This window comes from Procambarus clarkii, chromosome 68 (genome assembly GCF_040958095.1).
Source record: "Procambarus clarkii isolate CNS0578487 chromosome 68, FALCON_Pclarkii_2.0, whole genome shotgun sequence".
NCBI lineage: Eukaryota > Metazoa > Arthropoda > Malacostraca > Decapoda > Cambaridae > Procambarus > Procambarus clarkii.
In genome coordinates, this window is record NC_091217.1 from 30,043,331 (window position 1) to 30,063,870 (window position 20,540).

General features: G+C 39.8%; 1 protein-coding gene across 1 annotated transcript; it reads left to right on the plus strand.

Moving 5' to 3' along the window:
• The first annotated feature begins 565 nt into the window (after window positions 1-565).
• LOC138355685 (uncharacterized) lies at window positions 566-1,744 on the plus strand. The gene has a single exon (XM_069311008.1). The coding sequence runs from the start codon at window positions 566-568 to the stop codon at window positions 1,742-1,744; it is 1,179 nt and encodes a 392-aa protein (XP_069167109.1).
• Window positions 1,745-20,540: the final 18,796 nt, after the last annotated feature.

The window sequence follows — 20,540 nt, forward strand, 5'->3', positions numbered from 1 at the left end:
AGCTGTTGGAAAAGGGACTTACATTCTTGATAGGCCCTCCGGCGCCTAAGAAGAGAGAAGATGCGATAGAGGATCTGTGCAACAACTTGGAAACTAGTATCAACCAAGTTTGGAGCAACCTCCGGCCGGAGCAAGGTAAGTCACAGGGAGCAATTAAAAGAACTAAACTCTCCCTCTCTTTTAGGTATTTCCACCCCAGCAAACCAGTCCAGTGCCTAAACTACAACCTAGTAGGCCTTAAACCGGTAATCCAGCAAATGAAGGTCGACCTCAAGCGTGGTGCGGAACGACGACGCAACTGCAATCTCTCAAGGGAGGAGAGGGACGCCCTATCAACGCTGAAAGGACGCACGGATATTGTGATAAAACCGGCGGACAAGGGAGGTACTGTCGTCGCCTGGAGAAAGGACAACTACAGGAACGAGATGAGAGGCACCTGGCAGACACTGCAGCCTACAAACAGATACACAACCAGGATGATGCGCTTAGAAACGCCCAAACGAGGAGTAAAAGGATAGTCTTCAAGCTGTTCGAAAACAAGACTGGGGACGGGAAAGGAGGACTCATGCAGGCAGGTGCGAGAGATTTCTTCCTAGCCTTTGAATCCATCATTCCCCACCTCTACCTATTACCAAAGATCCATAAAGCACTAGAAGAAACAACAGGAACGTGGCAAGGGAGACCGGTTCTAAGCGGCTGCCGGGCCCCAACAAGGCCGGTAGACTGGATCTGCACAGCCCTTCTGAACCCCTTACTACGCCTACTACCGGAAAGAATCAAAGGTACGACGGATTTCCTCAAGAAAATTGCAGAAATTAAAGGTCCCGTCCCGAGAGGGGCCAGCCTTTTTTCCATGGATGTGGCATCGCTCTACCCGAGCATGCCACAGAGAGAAGCTGCAAAGGTAGTAGCATCTTTCTTTACAGATAACAGAGCAAAAATCAGACAGGAACTTCAAGACGCTGGAGTATGGAGGACCCCCTCGAAAGAAACTCTTGAGGAGGCCATCCTCCATGTAATGAGATACATTCTTTTGCAATTTGAAGGACGGGCATACCAGCAAACCAAGGGTACAGCGATAGGAGCATCCAGTAGTGTGGCAATCGCTGAAATATTTGTGCATGTAGTGTTCGAGAGGAAACGATCCCACAGGAAGGACGGACCGACGGTATATTTCCGTTACATAGATGACATCTTCGGAATAGTGGAGGACAGTTTCCCGCGCCTAGAAGGTTTCTTTTCATGGTCAAATACAGTTCATGAAAACCTTAAGTTTACCCTCGAGCACAGAGACTCCACGATTAATTTCCTAGATACAACAGTGTATATAGACCAGCTAACCAGGAATCTGCATACGAAGGCATACTATAAACCGACTAACCTTCATACGTATCTGAAATTTGACTCGAGCCACCCACTAGCCTTGAAGAAATCGCTACCCTATTCACTTGGACTCAGACTCAAGAGGATTAACAGCAAAGAAGAGACTCTATATCCCCAGCTTGATGACCTATGGGATATGTTTAGGAACAGAGACTACCCAGAGACAATAATACATACGGCCCAGGAGAAACTCAGAGAAAAAACAAGGGCAGAGCTACTTAGACCTAGAACACAAGAGGTAGAAGACAAGAGATGGATTCTTCCAACCATTTTCTTCCCCGGCCTTGCAGCACAGCTTAAGATAAAACTCCAAGAAGTATGGACATGGATGAGGGAAACGTACAGTGAACATCCATCCTAGGTAAAATTCCCACAAAACCCTCCTATGATCGCCTGGAGGCGAGGTAAGTCTTTAAAGGACCACCTTGTTAGAGCAGCTGTGGAGGTAGATCATCTCAACCGAACTGGGGGAGAGGACAAGCCCCAGGTTACAGTTCAAAGAAATGAAACTTACAGACCCTAACCTAACATGACACAGGTTTGGTGTGCGACCTGCGAGGAGGCGGAGTATGCAGAGCGGTTAGGAGGGGTCTACAAATACAAGCGATTTTGTAATGTTTGGGACATTTTGAAAACTGCAGGGAGTGTTTGGTAAAATGTGATCCATCGCCGCAAATAGTAATTGGCATATTTTCGGTAAAAAAAGTCGTAATATCAAACTGCGAATACATGCCGATACCGAGAATTTGGCTCCTAATTATGGTTCAAGGGTCGAATTGGGGATGTTTGGGATATTTTGAAAACTGCAGGGTAGGTTTGGGTAAAATGTAACCCATCGCTACTCTCAGTAATTGGCATATATTCGGTATAAAAAATCGTAATTTTAAACTGCAAATACGTGCAGAGAACGAGAATTTGGCTCCAAAATATTGCTCAAGCGTCGAATTTGGGATGTTTGCGATATTTTGAAAAGTGCAGGGAGGGTTTGGGCAAAATGTGACCCATCGCTGCACTCAGTAATTTGATTATTTCGGTATAAAAAGTCGTTATTTCAAACTGCGAATAAGTGCAGTGAGCGAGAATTTGGCTCCAAAATATGGCTCAAGCGTCGAATTTGGGATGTTTGTGATTTTTGAAAACTGCAGGGAGGGTTTGGGCAAAATGTGATCCATAGCCGCTTTCAGTAATTGGCATATTTTCGGTATAAAAAGTCGTAATTTCAAACTGCGAATACGTGCAGAAGTCCGGAATTTGGCTCCAAAAAATGGCTCAAGGGTCGAATTTGGGATGTTTGGGATATTTTGAAAACTGCAGGGGGGTTTGGGTAAAATGTGACCCATCGCCGATCTCAGCAATAGGCATATTTTCGGTATAAAAAGTCATAATCTAAAACTGCGAATACGTGCAGAGGTCCAGATTTTGGTTCAGTAATTGGCATATTTTTGGTATAAAAAGTAGTAATTTCACACTGCGAATACGTGAAAAGAGCCACAATTTGGCTCCTAAATATGGCTCAAGTGTCGAACTTGGTATGTTTGTGATATTTTAAAAACTGCAGTGGGGGGGGGGGTTTGGGCAAAATGTGACCCATCGCCGCTCCCAGTAATTGGTATATATTCGGTATAGAATTTGTAATTTCAAACTGCGAATACGTGCAAAGAGCAAGAATTAAGCTCCAAAATATTGCTCAAGGGTCGAATTTAGGATATTTGGGATATTTTGAAAACAGAAGCGGGGGGGGGGGTTAGGGCAAAATGTGACCCATCGCCGCTCCCAGTAATTGGCATATATTCTTTGTAAAATTCGTAATTTCAAACTGCGAATACGTGCAGAGAGCCAGAATTTGTCTCTAAATATGGCTCAAGGCTTGAATTTGGGATGTTTGGGATATTTTGAAAACGGCCGGGGAGGGTTTGGGCAAAAACTGACCCATCGCCGCTCTCAGTAATTGGCATATTTTCGGTATAAAAAGTCGTAATTTCAAACGGCGAATACGTGCAGAGAGCTTGAATTTGGCTCCAAATTGTGGCTCCCGCGTCGAATTTGGGAGGTTTGGGATATTTTGGAAACTGCAGGGAGGGTTTGGGAAAAAACTGACCCATCGCCGCGCTCAGTAATTGGCAAATTTTCTGTAAAAGAAATCGTAATTTCAAACTGCGAATGCGTGCAGAGAGCCAGAATTTGGCTCCAAAATATAGTTCAAGTGTCGAATTTGGGAAGTTTGGGATATTTTGAAAACTGCAGGGAGGGTTTGGGCAAAATGTGATCCATCGCTGCTCTCAGTAATTTGCATATTTTCGGTAAAAAAAAAGTAGTAATTTCAAACGGCGAATACGTGCAGAGAGCCAGAATTTGGCTCCAAAATATGGCTCAAGCGCCAAATTTAGGATATTTGGGATATTTTGAAAACTGCTGGGAGGGTTTGGGCAAAATGTGACCCATAGCTACTTTCTGTCATTGGAATATTTTCGGTATAAAAAGTCGTAATTTCAAACTGCGAATACGTGCTGAGAGCGAAGATATTGCTCCAAGATATGGCTCAAGGCTCGAATTGTGGATGTTTGGGATATTTTGAAAACTGGACGGGGGTTTGGGCAAAATTAATACCCATCGCCGCTCTCAGTAATTGGCATATTTTCGGTATAAAAACGAAAATTCAAACTGCGAATACGTGCAGAGAGCCGGAATTTGGCTCCTACATATGGCTCAAGCGCCGAATTTGGGATGTTTGGGATATTTTGAAAACCTGCCGGGTAAGGTTTAGGAAAAATTTGACCCATCGCCGCTCTACGTAATTGGCATATTTTTGGTACAAAAAGTCGTAATTTCAAACTGCGAATCCGTGCAAAGAGCGAGAATTTGGCTCCAAATTATGGCTCAAGCGTCGAAATAAGGAAGTTTGGGATATTTTGAAAACTGCAATGAGTGTTTGGGCAAAATGTGATTCATAGATGCCTATAGTAATTGGCATAATTTCTGTATAAAAAGTAGTAATTTCAAACTACGAATACGTGCAGAGAGCCAGAATTTGGTTCCTAAAAATGGCTCAAGCGTCGAATTTGGGATGTTTGGGATATTTTGAAAACTGCAGGGAGGGTTTGGGCAAAATGTGGTCCATCGCCGCTCTCAGTAATTGGCATATTTTCGGTATAAAAATTCGAAATTTCAAACTGCGAATATATGCAGAGAGCAAGAATTTTTCTCCAAAATATTGCTCAAGGGTCGTATTTGTAATGTTTGGGATATTTTGAAAACTGCAGGGAGGGTTTGGGCAAAATATGATCCATCGCCGCTCTCAGTAATTTGCATATTTTCGATAAAAAAAATCGCAATTTCAAGCTGCGAATATATGCAGAGAGCAAGAATTTGGCTCCAAAATTGTGTTCAAGGGTTGAATTTGGGATGTTTGGGATATTTTGAAAACTGCAGGGGGGTTTGGGCAAAATGTGATCTATCGCCGCTTTCAGTAATTGGCATTTATTCGGTATAAAAAGTAGTAATTTCAAACTGCGAATACGTGCAGAGTTCCAGAATTTAGCTTCAAAATATGGCTCTAGAGTCGAATTTGGGATTTTTGGGATATTTTGAAAATTAAGTGGAGGGTTTGGACAACATGAGATCCATCGCCGCTTTCAGTAATTGCATATTTCAGGTAAAAAAAAGTCGTAAATTCAAACTGCGAATACGTGCAGAGACAGAATTTTGCTCCAATATATGGCTCAGGAGTCTAATTTGGGATGTTTGGGATATTTTGAAAACTGCAGAGGGGGTTTGTGCAAAATGTGATCAATCGCTGCTTTCAGTAATTGGACTATTTTCGGTAAAAAAATCGTAATATCAAACTGCGAATAAGTGCAGAGAGCCAGAATTTGGCTCCAAAATATAGCTCAATCGTCTAATTTGTGATGTTTGGGATATTTTGAAAACTGCATGGGGGTTTGGGCAAAATGTTATCCGTCGCCGCTCTCAGTAAATGGCATATTTTCGGTATTAAAAGTCGTAATTTCAATATGCGAAAACGTGAAAAAAGCCAGAATTTGGCTCCAAAAAATGGCTAAAGCATCGATATTGGTATGTTGGGGATATTCTGAGAGCTGCAGGGGGGGTTTGGGCAAAATGTGACCCATCATCGCTCTCAGTAATTGGCATATTTTCGATATAAAAATTCATAATTTCAAACTGCGAATACGTGCAGAGAGCCAGAATTTGGCTCCATAATATGGCTCATGCGTCGAACTTAGAATGTTTGGGATATTTTGAAAACTGCAAGGGGGTTTGGGAAAAATGCGACCCATCGCTGCTCTCAGTAATTTACATATTTTCGGTATACAAAGTCGTAATTTCAAACTGCGAATACGTGCACAGAGCCAGAATTTGGCTCCAAAATATGGCTCAAACGTCGAATTTTAGTCTTTGGGATATTTTGAAAACTGCAGGGTGGGTTTGGACAAAATGTGACCATCACCGCTTTCAGTAATTGGCATATTTTCGGTATAAAAATTCGTAATTTCAAACAGCGAATACGTGAAGCGAGACAGAATTTTGCTCCAAAATATGGCTCAATGGTTGAATTTAGGATGTTTGGGATATTTTGAAAACTCCAGAGGGGTTTGGGTAAAAAGTAATCCATCGCCGATTTCAGTAGTTGGCATATTTTCTGTATAAAAAGTCGTAATTTCCATCTGCGAATACGTGCAGAGAGCTATAATTTGGCTGAAAATATGCCTCAAGGCTCGAATTTGAGATGTTTGGGATATTTTGAAAACTGCATCAAAAACATCCCGTATTCGACGCTTGAGCCATGTTTTGGAGCCAAATTCTGGGTCTCTGCTTGTATTAGCAGTTTGAAATTACGACTTTTTATACCGAAAATATTCCAATAACTGAGAGTTGCGATGGCTTACATTTTGCCCAAACCCCCCCTGCAGTTTCCAAAATATCCCAAACATCCCAAATTCGACCCTTGAGCCGTATTTTGGAACCAAATTCTCGCTCTCGGCACGTATTCGCAGTTTGAAATTACGACTTTTTATTCCGAAAATATGCCAATTAATGACAGCAGCGATAAGTCACATTTTGCCCAAACCCCCCCTGCAGTTTTCAAAATATCCCAAACATCCGAAATTCGACGCTTGAGCCATTTTTAGGAACCAAATTCTGGCTCTCTGCACGATTTCGCAGTTTGAAATTACGACTTTTTATACAGAAAATATGCCAATTACTATAGGCATCGATGGATCACATATTTCCCAAACACTCACTGCAGTTTTCAAAATATCCCAAACTTCCTAATTTCGACGCTTGAGCCATATTTTGAAGGCAAATTCTGGCGCTCTGCACGTATTCGCCGTTTAAATTTACGACTTTGTATACCGAAAATATGCCAAATACTGGGAGCGGCGATGGGTCAAATTTTGCCTAAACCCTCCCCGGCAGTTTTTAAAATATTCCAAACACCCCAAATTCGACGCTTGAGCCATATTTTGGAGCCTAATTCTGGCTCTCTGCACGTATTCGCAGTTCGAAATTACGACTTTTTATGCTGAAAATATGCCAATTACTGAAAGCAGCGATGAGTCACATTTTGCCAAAACCCCCCCTGCAGTTTTCAAAATATCCCAAACATTTCAAATTCAACCCTTGAGCAATATTTTGGAGCCTAATTCTGTCTCTTTGCACGTATTCGCAGTTTGAAATTACGAATTCTATACCGAATATATGCCAATTACTGGGAGCGGCGATGGGTCACATTTTGTCCCCCCCCCCTTCTGCAGTTTTCAAAATATCACAAACATCCCAAATTCGACACTTGTGCTATATTTTTGAGCCAAATTCTGGCTCTTTTCAAGTATTCGCAGTTTGAAATTACTACTTTTTAAACCGAAAATATGCCAATAACTGAGAGCGGCGATGAGTCACAATTTGCCTGAACCCACCCTGCAGTTTCAAAATATCCCAAACACTCTAAATTCGACGCTTGAGATATATTTTGGAGCCAAATTCTAGCTCTGTGAACGTATTCGCAGTTTGAAATTACGAACTTTATACCGAAAATATGCCAATTACTGAGAGCAGCGATGGGTCTCATTTTGCCCAAACCCACCCTGCAGTTTTCAAAATATCCGAAACATCCCAAATTCGACGCTTGAGCTGTATTTTGGAGCCAAACTCTGGCTCTCAGCCCGTCTTCGCAGCTGGCAATTAGGACTTTTTTTTACCGAAAATATGCCAAATACTGAAAGCATCGAAGGATCACATATTGCCCAAACCCCCCCTGCAGTTTTTAAAATATCCTAAACATCCCAAATTCGACGCTTGAGATATATTTTGGAGCCAAATTCTGGCTCTTTACACGTATTCGCCGTTTGAAATTACGAATTTTATACCAAAATTATGGAAATTTCTGAGAGCAGCGATGGGTCACATTTTGCCCTCCCCCCCTATCCATGCAGTTTTCATAGTATCCCAAACATCCCAAATTCGACGCTTGAGCCATATTTTGGAGCCAAATTCTGGCTCTCTGTACATATTCGCTGTTTGAAATTACGAATTTTATACCGAAAACATGTCAATTACTGAGAGCAGCGATGGGTCAATTTTTGCCCAAAGCCTCCCCGGCAGTTTTCAAAATATCCCAATTATCCCAAATTTGAGCCTTGAGTCATATTTTGGAGCAAAATTCTGGGTTTTTGCACGTATTCGCACGTATTATTTCTGTATAAAAATTACGACTTTTTATACAGAAAATATGCCAATTACTGAAAGCGGCAATCGATCACATTTTGCCCAAACCTCTCTGGAGTTTTCAAAATATCCCAAAAATCTCAAAATCGACCCTTGAGCCATATTTTGGAGCCAAAATCTGTCTCTCTGCACGTATTCGCAGTTTGAAATTTCGAATTTTTACACAGAAAATATGCCAATTACTGAGACCAACGATGGGTTACATTTGCCCCCCCCCCCTCCCCTGCAGTTTTCAAAATATCCTAAACATTCCAAATTCGACCCTTGAGCCATATTTTGGAGCCAAATTTTGGCTTTCAGCACGTATTCGCAGTTTGAAATTAAGACTTATACTTGAATTACGATTTACGACTTGAATTATACACCGAAAATATGCCAATTAATGAGAGCAGCGATGGGTCACATTTTTCTCAAACCCCTCTGAAGTTTTCAAAATATTCCCAGCATCCCAAATTAGACCCTTGAGCTATATTTTGGAGCCAAATTCTGGCTTTCTGCACGTATTTGCAGTTTGAAATTACGACTTTTTATACCGATAATAAGCCAATTACTGAGATCGGCAATGGATAACATTTTGTCCAAACCCCCCCTGCAATTTTCAAAATATCCCAAACATCCCAAAATCGACGATTGAGCCATATTTTGGAGCCAAATTCTGGCTCTCTGCACGTATATGCCGTTTGAAATTACGACTTTTTATACCGAAAAAATGCAAATTTCTGAGAACAACGATGGGTCACATTTGGACCAAACAGCCCCTGCAGTTTTCCAAATATCCCAAACATCCCAAATTAAACGCTTGAGCCATATTAGGGAGTCAAATTCTGGCTCTCTGCACATATTCGCAGTTTGAAACTACGACTTTTTATACCGAAAATATGCCAATTACTGAGATCGGCAATGGATAACATTTTGCCCAAACCCTCTCTGCAGTTTTCAAAATATCATAAACATCCCAAATTCGACGCTTGAGCAATATTTTGCATCCAAAATCTCGCTCTCTGCCCGTATTCGCATTTTGAAATTACGACATTTTATACCGAAAATATGCCAATTACCGAGAGCCGCGATGGGTCACATTTTGCCCAAACCTTCCCTGCAGTTTTCAAAATATCCCAAACATCCCAAATTCGACGCTTGAGCCATATTTTGGAGCCAAATTCTGTCTCTGCACGTATTCACTGTATGAAATTAAGAATTTTATACCGAAAATATGCCAATTATTGAGAGCAGCGATGGGTCACATTTTGCCCCCCCCCCTCCCTGCAGTTTTCATAGTATCACAAACATCTTAATTCGACGCTTGAGCCATATTTTGGAGCCAAGTTCTGGTTTTCTGCACGAATTTGCAGTTTGAAATTTCGACTTTTTACACCGAAAATATGCCAATTAATGAGAGCAGCGATGGGTCACATTTTTCCCAAACCCCTCTAAAGTTTTCAAAATATTCCCAACATCCCAAATTAGACCTTTGAGCTATATTTTGGAGCCAAATTCTGGCTCTCTGCACGTATTCTCAGTTTGAAATTTCGAATTTTTACACCGAAAATATGCCAATTACTAAGAGCAGCGATGGGTCACATTTTCCCCAAACCCCCCCTGCAGTTTTCAAAATATCACAAACATCCCAAATTCGACCCTTGAGCCATATTTTGGAGCCAAATTCTGACTCTCTGCACGTATTTGCAGTTTGAAATTACGACATTTTATACCGATAATATACCAATTACTGAGATCGGCAATGGATAACATTTTGCCCAAACCCTCTCTGCAATTTTCAAAATATCCCAAACATCCCAAATTCGACGCCCGAGCAATATTTTGGAGCCAAATTCTCACTCTCTGCATGTATTCGCCGTTTGAAATTGCGATTTTTTATACCGAAAATATGTCAATCACTGAGAGCGGCGATGGATCACATTTTGCCCAAACTTTCCCTGCAGTTTTCAAAATATCCCAAACATCCCCAATTCGACGCTTGACCCATTATTGGAAGCAAAATTCTGGCTCTCTGCACATATTCGCAGTTTGAAACTACGAATTTTCATACAGAAAAAATGCCAATTACTGAAAGCAGCGATGGATCACATATTGCCCAAACCCCTCCCCTGCAGTTTTCAAAATATTCCAAACATCCCAAATTTGACGCTTGAACCATATTTTGGAGCCATATTCTGCCTCTCTGCACGTATTTGCAGTTTGAAATTACGACTTTTTATACCGAAAATATGCCAATTACTGAGATCAGCAATGGATAACATTTTGCCCAAACCCTCTCTGCAGTTTTCAAAATATCATAAACATCCCAAATTCGATGCTTCAGCAATATTTTGCATCCAAAATCTTGCTCTCTGCCCGTATTCGCATTTTGAAATTACGACTTTTTATACCGAGAATATGCCAATTACTGGGAGCGGCGATGGGTCACATTTTGCCCAAACCTTCCCTGCAGTTTTCAAAATATCCCAAACATCCCAAATTCGACGCTTGAGCCATATTTTGGAGCCAAATTCTGTCTCTGCACGTAGTGAATGTATGAAATTACGAATTTTATACCGAAAATATGCCAATTACTGAGACCAGCGATGGGTCACATTTGCCCAAAACCCCCCCTGCAGTTTTCAAAATATCCCAAACATTCCAAATTCGACCCTTGAGCTATATTTTGGATCCAAATTGTGGCTTTCTGCACGTATTCGCAGTTTGAAATTACGACTTTATACACCGAAAATATGCCAATTAATGAGAGCGGCGATGGGTCACATTTTGCCCAAACCCCTCTGAAGTTTTCAAAATATTCCCAACATCCCAAATTAGACCATTGAGCTATATTTTGGAGCCAAATTCTGGCTTTCTGCACGTATTCGCAGTTTGAAAATACGACGTTTTATACCGAAAATATGCCAATTACTGAGAGCAGCGATGGGTCACATTTTGCCCAAACCCACCCTGCAGTTTTCAAAATATCTCAAACATCCCAAATTCGACCCTCGATCCATTTTTGGACCCAAATTCTGCCTCTCTGCACGTATTTGCAGTTTAAAATTGCGACTTTTTATACCGATAATATGCCAATTACTGAGATCGGCAATGGATAACATTTTGTCCAAACCCTCTCTGCAATTTTCAAAATATCCCAAACATCCCAAATTCGACGCCTGAGCAATATTTTGGAGCCAAATTCTCGGTCTCTGCATGTATTCGCAGTTTGAAATTACGATTTTTTATACCGAAAATATGTCAATTACTTAGAGCGGCGATGGATCACATTTTGCCCAAACTTTCCCTGCAGTTTTCAAAATATCCCAAACATCCCAAATTCGACGCTTGAGCCATATTTTGGAGCCAAATTCTGGCTCTCTGCACGTATTCGCTGTTTTAAATATCGACTTTTTATACCGAAAATATGCAAATTTCTGAGAGCAGCGATGGATCACACTTTGCCCAAACCCCCCTGCAGTTTTCAAAATATTCCATACATCCCAAATTCGACGATTGAACCATATTTTGGAGCCAAACTCTGGCTCTCTGAACATATTCGCAGTTCGAAATTACGAATTTTATACCGAAACATGTCAATTACTGAAAGCAGCGATGGGTCAAGTTTTGCCCAAACCCTCCCCGGCAGTTTTTAAAATATCCCAATTATTCCAAATTTAATTATGGCACTATGTAGCTCAAGGCATATAATACAAAGCGACTATTATCACCGAAGCCATCTTCACTACACACGACCATCAACACTGTGACCATCGTTACTTCACACAACCTTCAATCAACACTGTAGCCATCAACACTATACCCGACCATCTTCATCATTGTAACTATCTGTAACAAAGCACTACACACCACTATAACAAAGCACTACACACCACTATAACAAAGCACTACACACCACTATAACAAAGCACTACACACCACTATAACAAAGTACTACACACCACTATAACAAAGCACTACACACCACTATAACAAAGCACTACACACCACTATAACAAAGCACTACACACCACTATAACAAAGCACTACACACCAGTATAACAAAGCACTACACACCACTATAACAAAGCACTACACACCACTATAACAAAGCACTACACACCACTATAACAAAGCACTACACACCACTATAACAAAGTGGTGTGTATGGACTCCTATTATTGTAGAGCCTATGCCATGTTTTTCGTATATCAATTATGCAGCCTAAAGTTGAGAGTTGCACTACATATATTTAAAACTTTATTTGAATATGGAGAATATAATATGAGCGATAGGAAGATAATTCAATTCGTATATACCAATTTTGCAATGCCTAACTACAAAAAGACATTTTTTATAGATGGACAGGAAAATGTCTATCACTGTGTGATGATTCCTCATATTACTGAGCTGTAAGTATGCCTTTCTGGATGTATACTATATATTGTCTTTCATATTATTGCCGGATTATTATTTATATTATTATTATTATTATTATTCTGTGTTGTTCATAAGATTTCTATTTATTGTTCCAGATTTGATGTGGCAGAGGAACTGGTCTTCCACACAAAATTATTCAAGCACTAGGATTGCTAAGACCAACATCTGAAAAATTATCCTCGTTCCCACTAATTTCTTTTGTTAAGACTTGAATGTAAACTTTTATTACCAATAAAAACAATAAAAACCTATACAATGTATATTCTTACACCTCTGTTGAAGTTAGATTAGGTGGGAAAAGTTACTTTAGCCATTTTTTGAATAACAACATTAAATAAACTACATTAAAGTAGGGTACCAAGGCCTCATTGCGCATCTTTGTGACGTCACTCATAGTTGAAAATGTCTGGTTGGTGTTGACCTTGATACCCATCTGTTAATGGGTGTCCATATTTTATCCCTATACTGGGACAGCTTTTGTGACGTCGCTAAAACAACAATGGATCTTATTACTATAGAATGCTTTTGTTTATTGTAGGTTAGGTTAGGTTAGGTTGGTTTGGTGGGGTTGATGAACTGAATATTAAAATAAATATGAGCAATGATACAATGAGGTACGATATAAATGGATATAAGACATCATAGCTTAGCCTGTGATGACACAGCGAACAGTTGAGCCATTAGGAGATTAAGGAATGTGCTAATGAGAGGCTGGGGCCCCTCCTCGGAACGCACCCCTATTGATGGATCCAACCGCATTGGGGATGAGAACATCAGAATGAAGGTAACTACAGAAGGCCTATTTCAAAACATGTGAAACAGCTTCTACTCATTGTAGTTCATATATAGATACACCAAATGAGTATTTTGATTTATTTTATGATACAGTAAGGTGATTTTGGAGCGATTATGAGGTGTTCACAGGACTAGCAGTGAGGGAGGATTTAAATGAAAATAGCTGAGTGATGTTATAGCTTGATTTGTTTTTTTAAATTATATAATGGCAAAAATATACGCATTCAGCTGGAGACTCCAATAGGGGCTTCAGTAGTGTTCTTATGCCCGATTTTTACGTTATATTATCGCTGTCGCATGTGAAATTCATAATAGTTCTTGCTCTGTGCTGCTCCCCTTGTTTCATACGATAGGGTGATAGTGGATTTCAACCTTTCTCATGCTCAATAAACAATCCTTATATGGACATTATATATATAAGGTGAGCAAATAAGTCCTTTGGAATATTGATAGAGTGGCGTGAATGAATGTATGAATTGAGAGGAAAGGGTGTATATAATTAAATAGGAAATAGGCCTACTGCAGTTCATCTAATAGTGCTAGTTGATATTTTTATTGACATAAATTGGAAGTAAATAGGAAATCCTGCAAAGGCCCAGTGCAATTTAATTTCTTATATCCAATATGCGATCTTATCTCGGAAATGAACTTTGAAAAATCGGGAACATTAAGAAAATGGGTTTAAATATGCCATTATAGAAAACTGACTTATTCAGGGGATATGAAGACTGGCTAGCTGATGACGTCATTTGACCATTGGCGATGTCTGTGCAGGGTCACTGGGGTAACGGAAAACACCCAAGACAGGGCCCGACCTTTTAATCCCCTTGAACGAAATGGCTCGACCTAGGAGAGTAACCCTGCATTCCCACGGAAAAAAAATTACGACACATAGACTGGCCATCGATGTTTCACAGACAAAAATCATGAAACGTAGACCGGCCATCGATGTTTCACGGAAAAATATCACGACACATTGACCGGCCATCGATGTTTCATGGAAAAATTTCACGACACATTGACCGGCCATCGATGTTTCACGGAAAAATATCACGACACATTGACCGTCCATCGATGTTTCACGGAAAAATATCACGACACATTGACCGGCCATCGATGTTTCATGGAAAAATATCACGACACATTGACCGGCCATCGATGTTTCACGGAAAAATATCACGACACATTGACCGGCCATCGATGTTTCACGAAAAAATATCACGACACATTGACCGGCCATTGATGTTTTATGGGAAAAAACACGACACATAGACCAGCTTGGGAAAAAGCAAAATGGACGGTCTACTTCCACTACTCGTATTTACGGGTGCGCCTCCAAAACTGGACTCGTTATCTTGTGCACATACCCAACTCAAGCCGCCGTGACTCCCCACTTTCTCCTTGTTTGGAATGATATCCTAACATCCCCTTTTCTTGAATTAGTGTCTTCTGTCACCCCTATCCACAGCCATCTCTCTCTCTCCCTCGCATTCCAGGAAACCTCCCCAGGAAAATAGCAAAAGCCAGCTATCATGTAAAACATTTAATAAATTAAAACATTCATAATAAAAGACATATAATCTACAATATTACCATACAACACTTTAAACTGCTACAACACAGTAATACTCCAATATCATATCATACCCTGGCTTCACGAACTATCCATATCTAGTGGCTGCACAACTCTTGGCTCACAACCTAATACTCCCTCACTGCTTGGGGCTGAAATACCTAGCACAACAATGATGTATCTTCAACCATAGAGGTATATGAAACTCTGCTTGGGGCTGAAATACCTGGAACATCTACACAAGAATCCCTAGCATCTCTTCAATCCCCAGCACTTCAATGCATGAAGTTTGCATAGCAGGGCGAACAAAGACAAATCCTAAAGGGCTTTTTCAGTTATATCGACCAAAGATTAGGAAAAGGATAGGTCCATTAAAACTGAGACTGGTCAGATAACTGATAATGACGACGAGATGTGTAATATTTTTAATAAATAAATTATCTCTGGATTTACAAAAGAAGAACTTAACTCTATGCCTTCAGCCGAACAAGTCTATGTGGATGGGGAAGAGGACCGGTTGATTAGTCAAGTGTCCTACGCTGGACACTTGAACGTGTCCAGCGTAGGATGACTAAGTTAATTCCCCAAATTAGAAATCTTTCATATGAAGAAAGATTAACAAAGCTTAAGTTGCATTCACTGGAAAGGCGAAGAGTTAGGGGTGACATGATAGAGGTTTACAAGTGGATGAATGGACATAACCGGGGGGATATTAATAGGGTATTAAAAGTATCAACACAGGACAGAACACGAAACAATGGATATAAATTGGATAAGTTTAGATTTAGGAAAGACTTGGGTAAATACTGGTTCAGTAACAGGGTTGTTGATTTGTGGAACCAATTGCCGCGTAACATTGTGGAGGTGGGGTCCCTCGATTGTTTCAAGCACGGGTTGGACAAGTATATGAGTGGGATTGGGTGGTTATAGAATAGGAGCTGCCTCGTATGGGCCAATAGGCCTTCTGCAGTTACCTTTGTTCTTATGTTCTTATGTTCTTATGTTTAGCAGTTACCAGTGAGGATGTTATTAAACAAATAGTGATAGAAAAGAAATAGATCACTTGCTTCAAACTATCAGCAAATTAACCTAACGTGTATTGTGGGAAAGTTACTTGAATATTAAACGAAAAAGATAATAATATTATAATAGGAGTAATATATAGGCCACCAAATTTAGACAGAATGGAAGCAAAGCATCTATGGGATGAAATATCTAGAGCATCTAGATCTAACAGTATTTATGTCATGGGTGACTTTAATTTTAGCGGAATAAACTGGTTGAACAAAACAGGGAATAGTGAAGCAGAAGATTTTCTAGAATTAATTGACGATTGCTTTCTTACGCAACACATTAAGGAACCAACACGGGAAAATAATATTTTAGATTTAGTGTTAACTAACAGGGAAACGCAAATTAATGACATCGAAATAGGGAGTGAGCTAGGGAGCAGTGATCACAAAGAAATCAGATTTAGCATAGAATGGAATAGACCAGTAGGAGAAAATTCTGTTAAAGTGCCAGATTTTCGAAAAGCTGATTTTAATAGCCTAAGAAATTTTTTGGGTCAAATTGATTGGAATGGCTTGGGTATGGGGTGTGGGCCGGTCTTGGAGCGAGACATGAACCCAGCGATAGGTGACTTAAATGGGGATTTCGATGTGGATTCAATATATAACTTATTTAAGAATATTCTAAACAAAGCACAGGAACGTAGTATACCATACAAATTGAATAGATCGTATACTAATGACCCAAAGTGGATAACAAAGAATTTGAAGAACCTTATAGGTAAAAAGAGAGCTTGGTACAAAAGGATTAAAAATGGGGAGGTCACTTTAGAACAGGAATTCGTACAACTGGTTAGAAATGTTAAAAAAGAGATAAGGAAAGCAAAAAGAAACTATGAAGTTCGCATAGCAGGGCAAGCAAAGACAAATCCTAAAGGGTTTTTTCAGTTATATCGTACTAAGACTAGGGAAAGGATAGGTCCATTAAAAACTGAGACAGGTCAAATAACAGATAGTGATGAAGAGATGAGTAGTATTTTTAATAAATATTTTTTATCTGTATTTACTAAAGAGGAACTTAACAATATGCCTTCAGCCGAACAAGTCTATGTGGGTGGGGACGAGGACAGGTTGACGAGTTTAGCAGTTACCAGGGAGGATGTTCTTAAACAAATAGTAAAACTCAAACCAAACAAATCCCCAGGGCCGGATGAAGTGTTTGCTAGGGTGCTTAAAGAATGCAAAGAGGAGCTTTGTGACCCACTGTCAACCATATTTAATAAATCAATAGAGTCAGGCAGAGTGCCAGAGTTTTGGAAAGTTGCTAATGTGATACCAGTTTTTAAGAAAGGAGATAGATCACTTGCGTCTAACTATCGACCAATTAGCCTAACGTCTATTGTGGGAAAGTTACTCGAATCTATAATAGCAAATAAAATTCGTCTTCATCTTGAAAAACATAAATTAATAATTGAGTCGCAACATGGTTTTATAAATGGCCGTTCATGTTTAACAAATTTGTTATCTTTTTATTCTAGCATTGTTGAGGCAGTTGATAGTGGTAAGGATTGCGATGTTGTATACCTTGACTTTAGCAAAGCTTTTGATACAGTGCCACATGAAAGACTGATTAAAAAAATAGAGTCTCATGGTATTGGGGGTGCTATATTAAGCTGGATTAGGGCATGGCTATACCAAAGGAAACAGAGAGTTAGTATAAATGGAATCAAGTCAGAGTGGGAAAATGTTGTAAGTGGAGTGCCTCAAGGCTCTGTCCTGGGACCTCTGTTGTTTATAATATATATAAATGATTTAGATTCAGGTTTGAGTAGCAACATTTGCAAATTTGCCGATGATACGAAAATCGGTAGGGAAATTAATTCGGAGGAGGACTCACTATCACTTCAAGTTGATCTAGATAGGGTTTTGAAATGGTCAAAGGATTGGCAGATGCAGTTTAATGCTGATAAATGTAAAGTTCTGAGGTTAGGTAATGATGATAGAGTTACAAGATACGAGCTAGATGGTGTTGTGATTGCGAAGTCGGATTGCGAAAGGGATCTGGGAGTTATGATTAGTAAGAATTTAAAACAAAAGGATCAATGCATAAATGTTCGTAATAAGGCAAATCGGACACTTGGATTTATTAATCGCAGCGTTAGTAACAAGACACCTGGTGTGGTTCTCAAGCTATATCTTGCTCTAGTTAGGCCCCATTTTGATTATGCAGTTCAGTTTTGGTCGCCATATTATAGAATGGATATAAATTCACTTGAACGTGTCCAGCGTAGGATGACTAAGTTAATTCCCCAAATTAGAAATCTTTCATATGAAGAAAGATTAACAAAGCTTAAGTTGCATTCACTGGAAAGGCGAAGAGTTAGGGGTGACATGATAGAGGTTTACAAGTGGATGAATGGACATAACCGGGGGGATATTAATAGGGTATTAAAAGTATCAACACAGGACAGAACACGAAACAATGGATATAAATTGGATAAGTTTAGATTTAGGAAAGACTTGGGTAAATACTGGTTCAGTAACAGGGTTGTTGATTTGTGGAACCAATTGCCGCGTAACATTGTGGAGGTGGGGTCCCTCGATTGTTTCAAGCACGGGTTGGACAAGTATATGAGTGGGATTGGGTGGTTATAGAATAGGAGCTGCCTCGTATGGGCCAATAGGCCTTCTGCAGTTACCTTTGTTCTTATGTTCTTATGTTCTTATCGATAATTGCAAATAACATTCGTCTTCCTCTTGAAAAAAAATAATTAAGAAATGATGACCAGACCACACACTAGAAATTGGTTATTGGCCGTTCATGTTTAACAAATTTGCTATCATTTTATTCCAGCATAGTTGAGGCAGTTGATGGTGGAGAGGTTTGTGATGTTGTGTACCTTGACTCTAGCAAAGCTTTTGATACAGTGCCACATGAAAGACTGATTAAAAGGATAGAGGCTCATGGTATTGGGGGTGCTGCATTAACATAAGAACATAAGAACAAAGGCAACTACAGAAGGCCTATTGGCCCATACGAGGCAGCTCCTATTTATAACCACGCAATCCCACTCATATACTTGCCCAACCCATGCTTGAAACAATCCAGGGACCCCACCTCCACCATGTTACGCGGCAATTGGTTCCACAAATCAACAACCCTGTTACTGAACCAGTATTTACCCAAGTCTTTCCTAAATCTAAACTTATCCAATTTATACCCATTGTTTCGTGTTCTGTCTTGTGTTGATACTTTTAATACCCTATTAATATCCCCTTTGTTATGTCCATTCATCCACTTGTAAACCTCTATGACATCACCCCTAATTCTTTGCCTTTCCAGTGAATGGAACTTAAGCTTTATTAATCTTTCTTCATATGAAAGATTTCTAATTTGGGGAATTAACTTGGTCATCCTACGCTGCACACGTTCAAGTGAATTTATATCCATTCTATAATACGGCGACCAAAACTGAACTGCAGAATCTAAATGGGGCCTAACCAGAGCAAGATATAGCTTAAGAACCACACTAGGTGTCTTGTTACTTATGCTGCGATTAATAAATCCGAGTGTCCGATTTCCCTTATTTCGAACATTCATGCATTGATCCTTTTGTTTTAAATTCTTACTAATCATAACTTCTAGATCCCTTTCGCAATCCGTCTTCGCAATCTCAACACCATCTAGCTCGTATCTTGTAATTCTATCATCATTACCTAGCCTCAGAACTTTACATTTATCAGCATTAAACTGCATCTGCCAATCTTTTGACCATTTCAAAACCCTATCTAGATCAACTTGAAGTGATAGTGAGTCCTCCACCGAGTTAATTTCCTTACCGATTTTCGTATCATCGGCAAATTTGCAAATGTTGCTACTCAAACCTGAATCTAAATCATTTATATATATTATAAACAACAGAGGTCCCAGGACAGAGCCTTGAGGCACTCCACTTACAACATTTTCCCACTCTGACTTGACTCCATTTATTCTAACTCTCTGTTTCCTTTGGTATAGCCATGCTCTAATCCAGCTTAATATAGCACCCCCAATACCATGAGCCTCTATCTTTTTAATCAGTCTTTCATGTGGCACTGTATCAAAAGCTTTGCTAAACTCAAGGTACACAACACCACAATCCTTACCACTATCAACTTCCTCAACTATGCTAGAAAAAAACGATAACAAATTTGTTAGACATAAACGGCCATCTATAAAACCATGTTGCGACTCAATTATTAACTTATGTTTTTCAAGATGAAGACGAATTTTATTTGCAATTATAGATTCGAGTAACTTTCCCACAATAGACGTTAGGCTAATTTGTCAATAGTTAAAACGCAAGTGATCTATCTCCTTTCTTAAAAACTGGTATCACATTAGCAACTTTCCATAACTCTGGCACTCTGCCTGACTCTATTGATTTATTAAATATGGTTGACAGTGGGTCACAAAGCTCCTCTTTGCATTCTTTAAGCACCCTGGCAAACACTTCATCCGGCCCTGGGGATTTGTTTGGTTTGAGTTTTACTATTTGTTTAAGAACATCCTCCCTGGTAACTGCTAAACTCGTCAACCTGTCCTCGTCCCCACCCACATAGACTTGTTCGGCTGA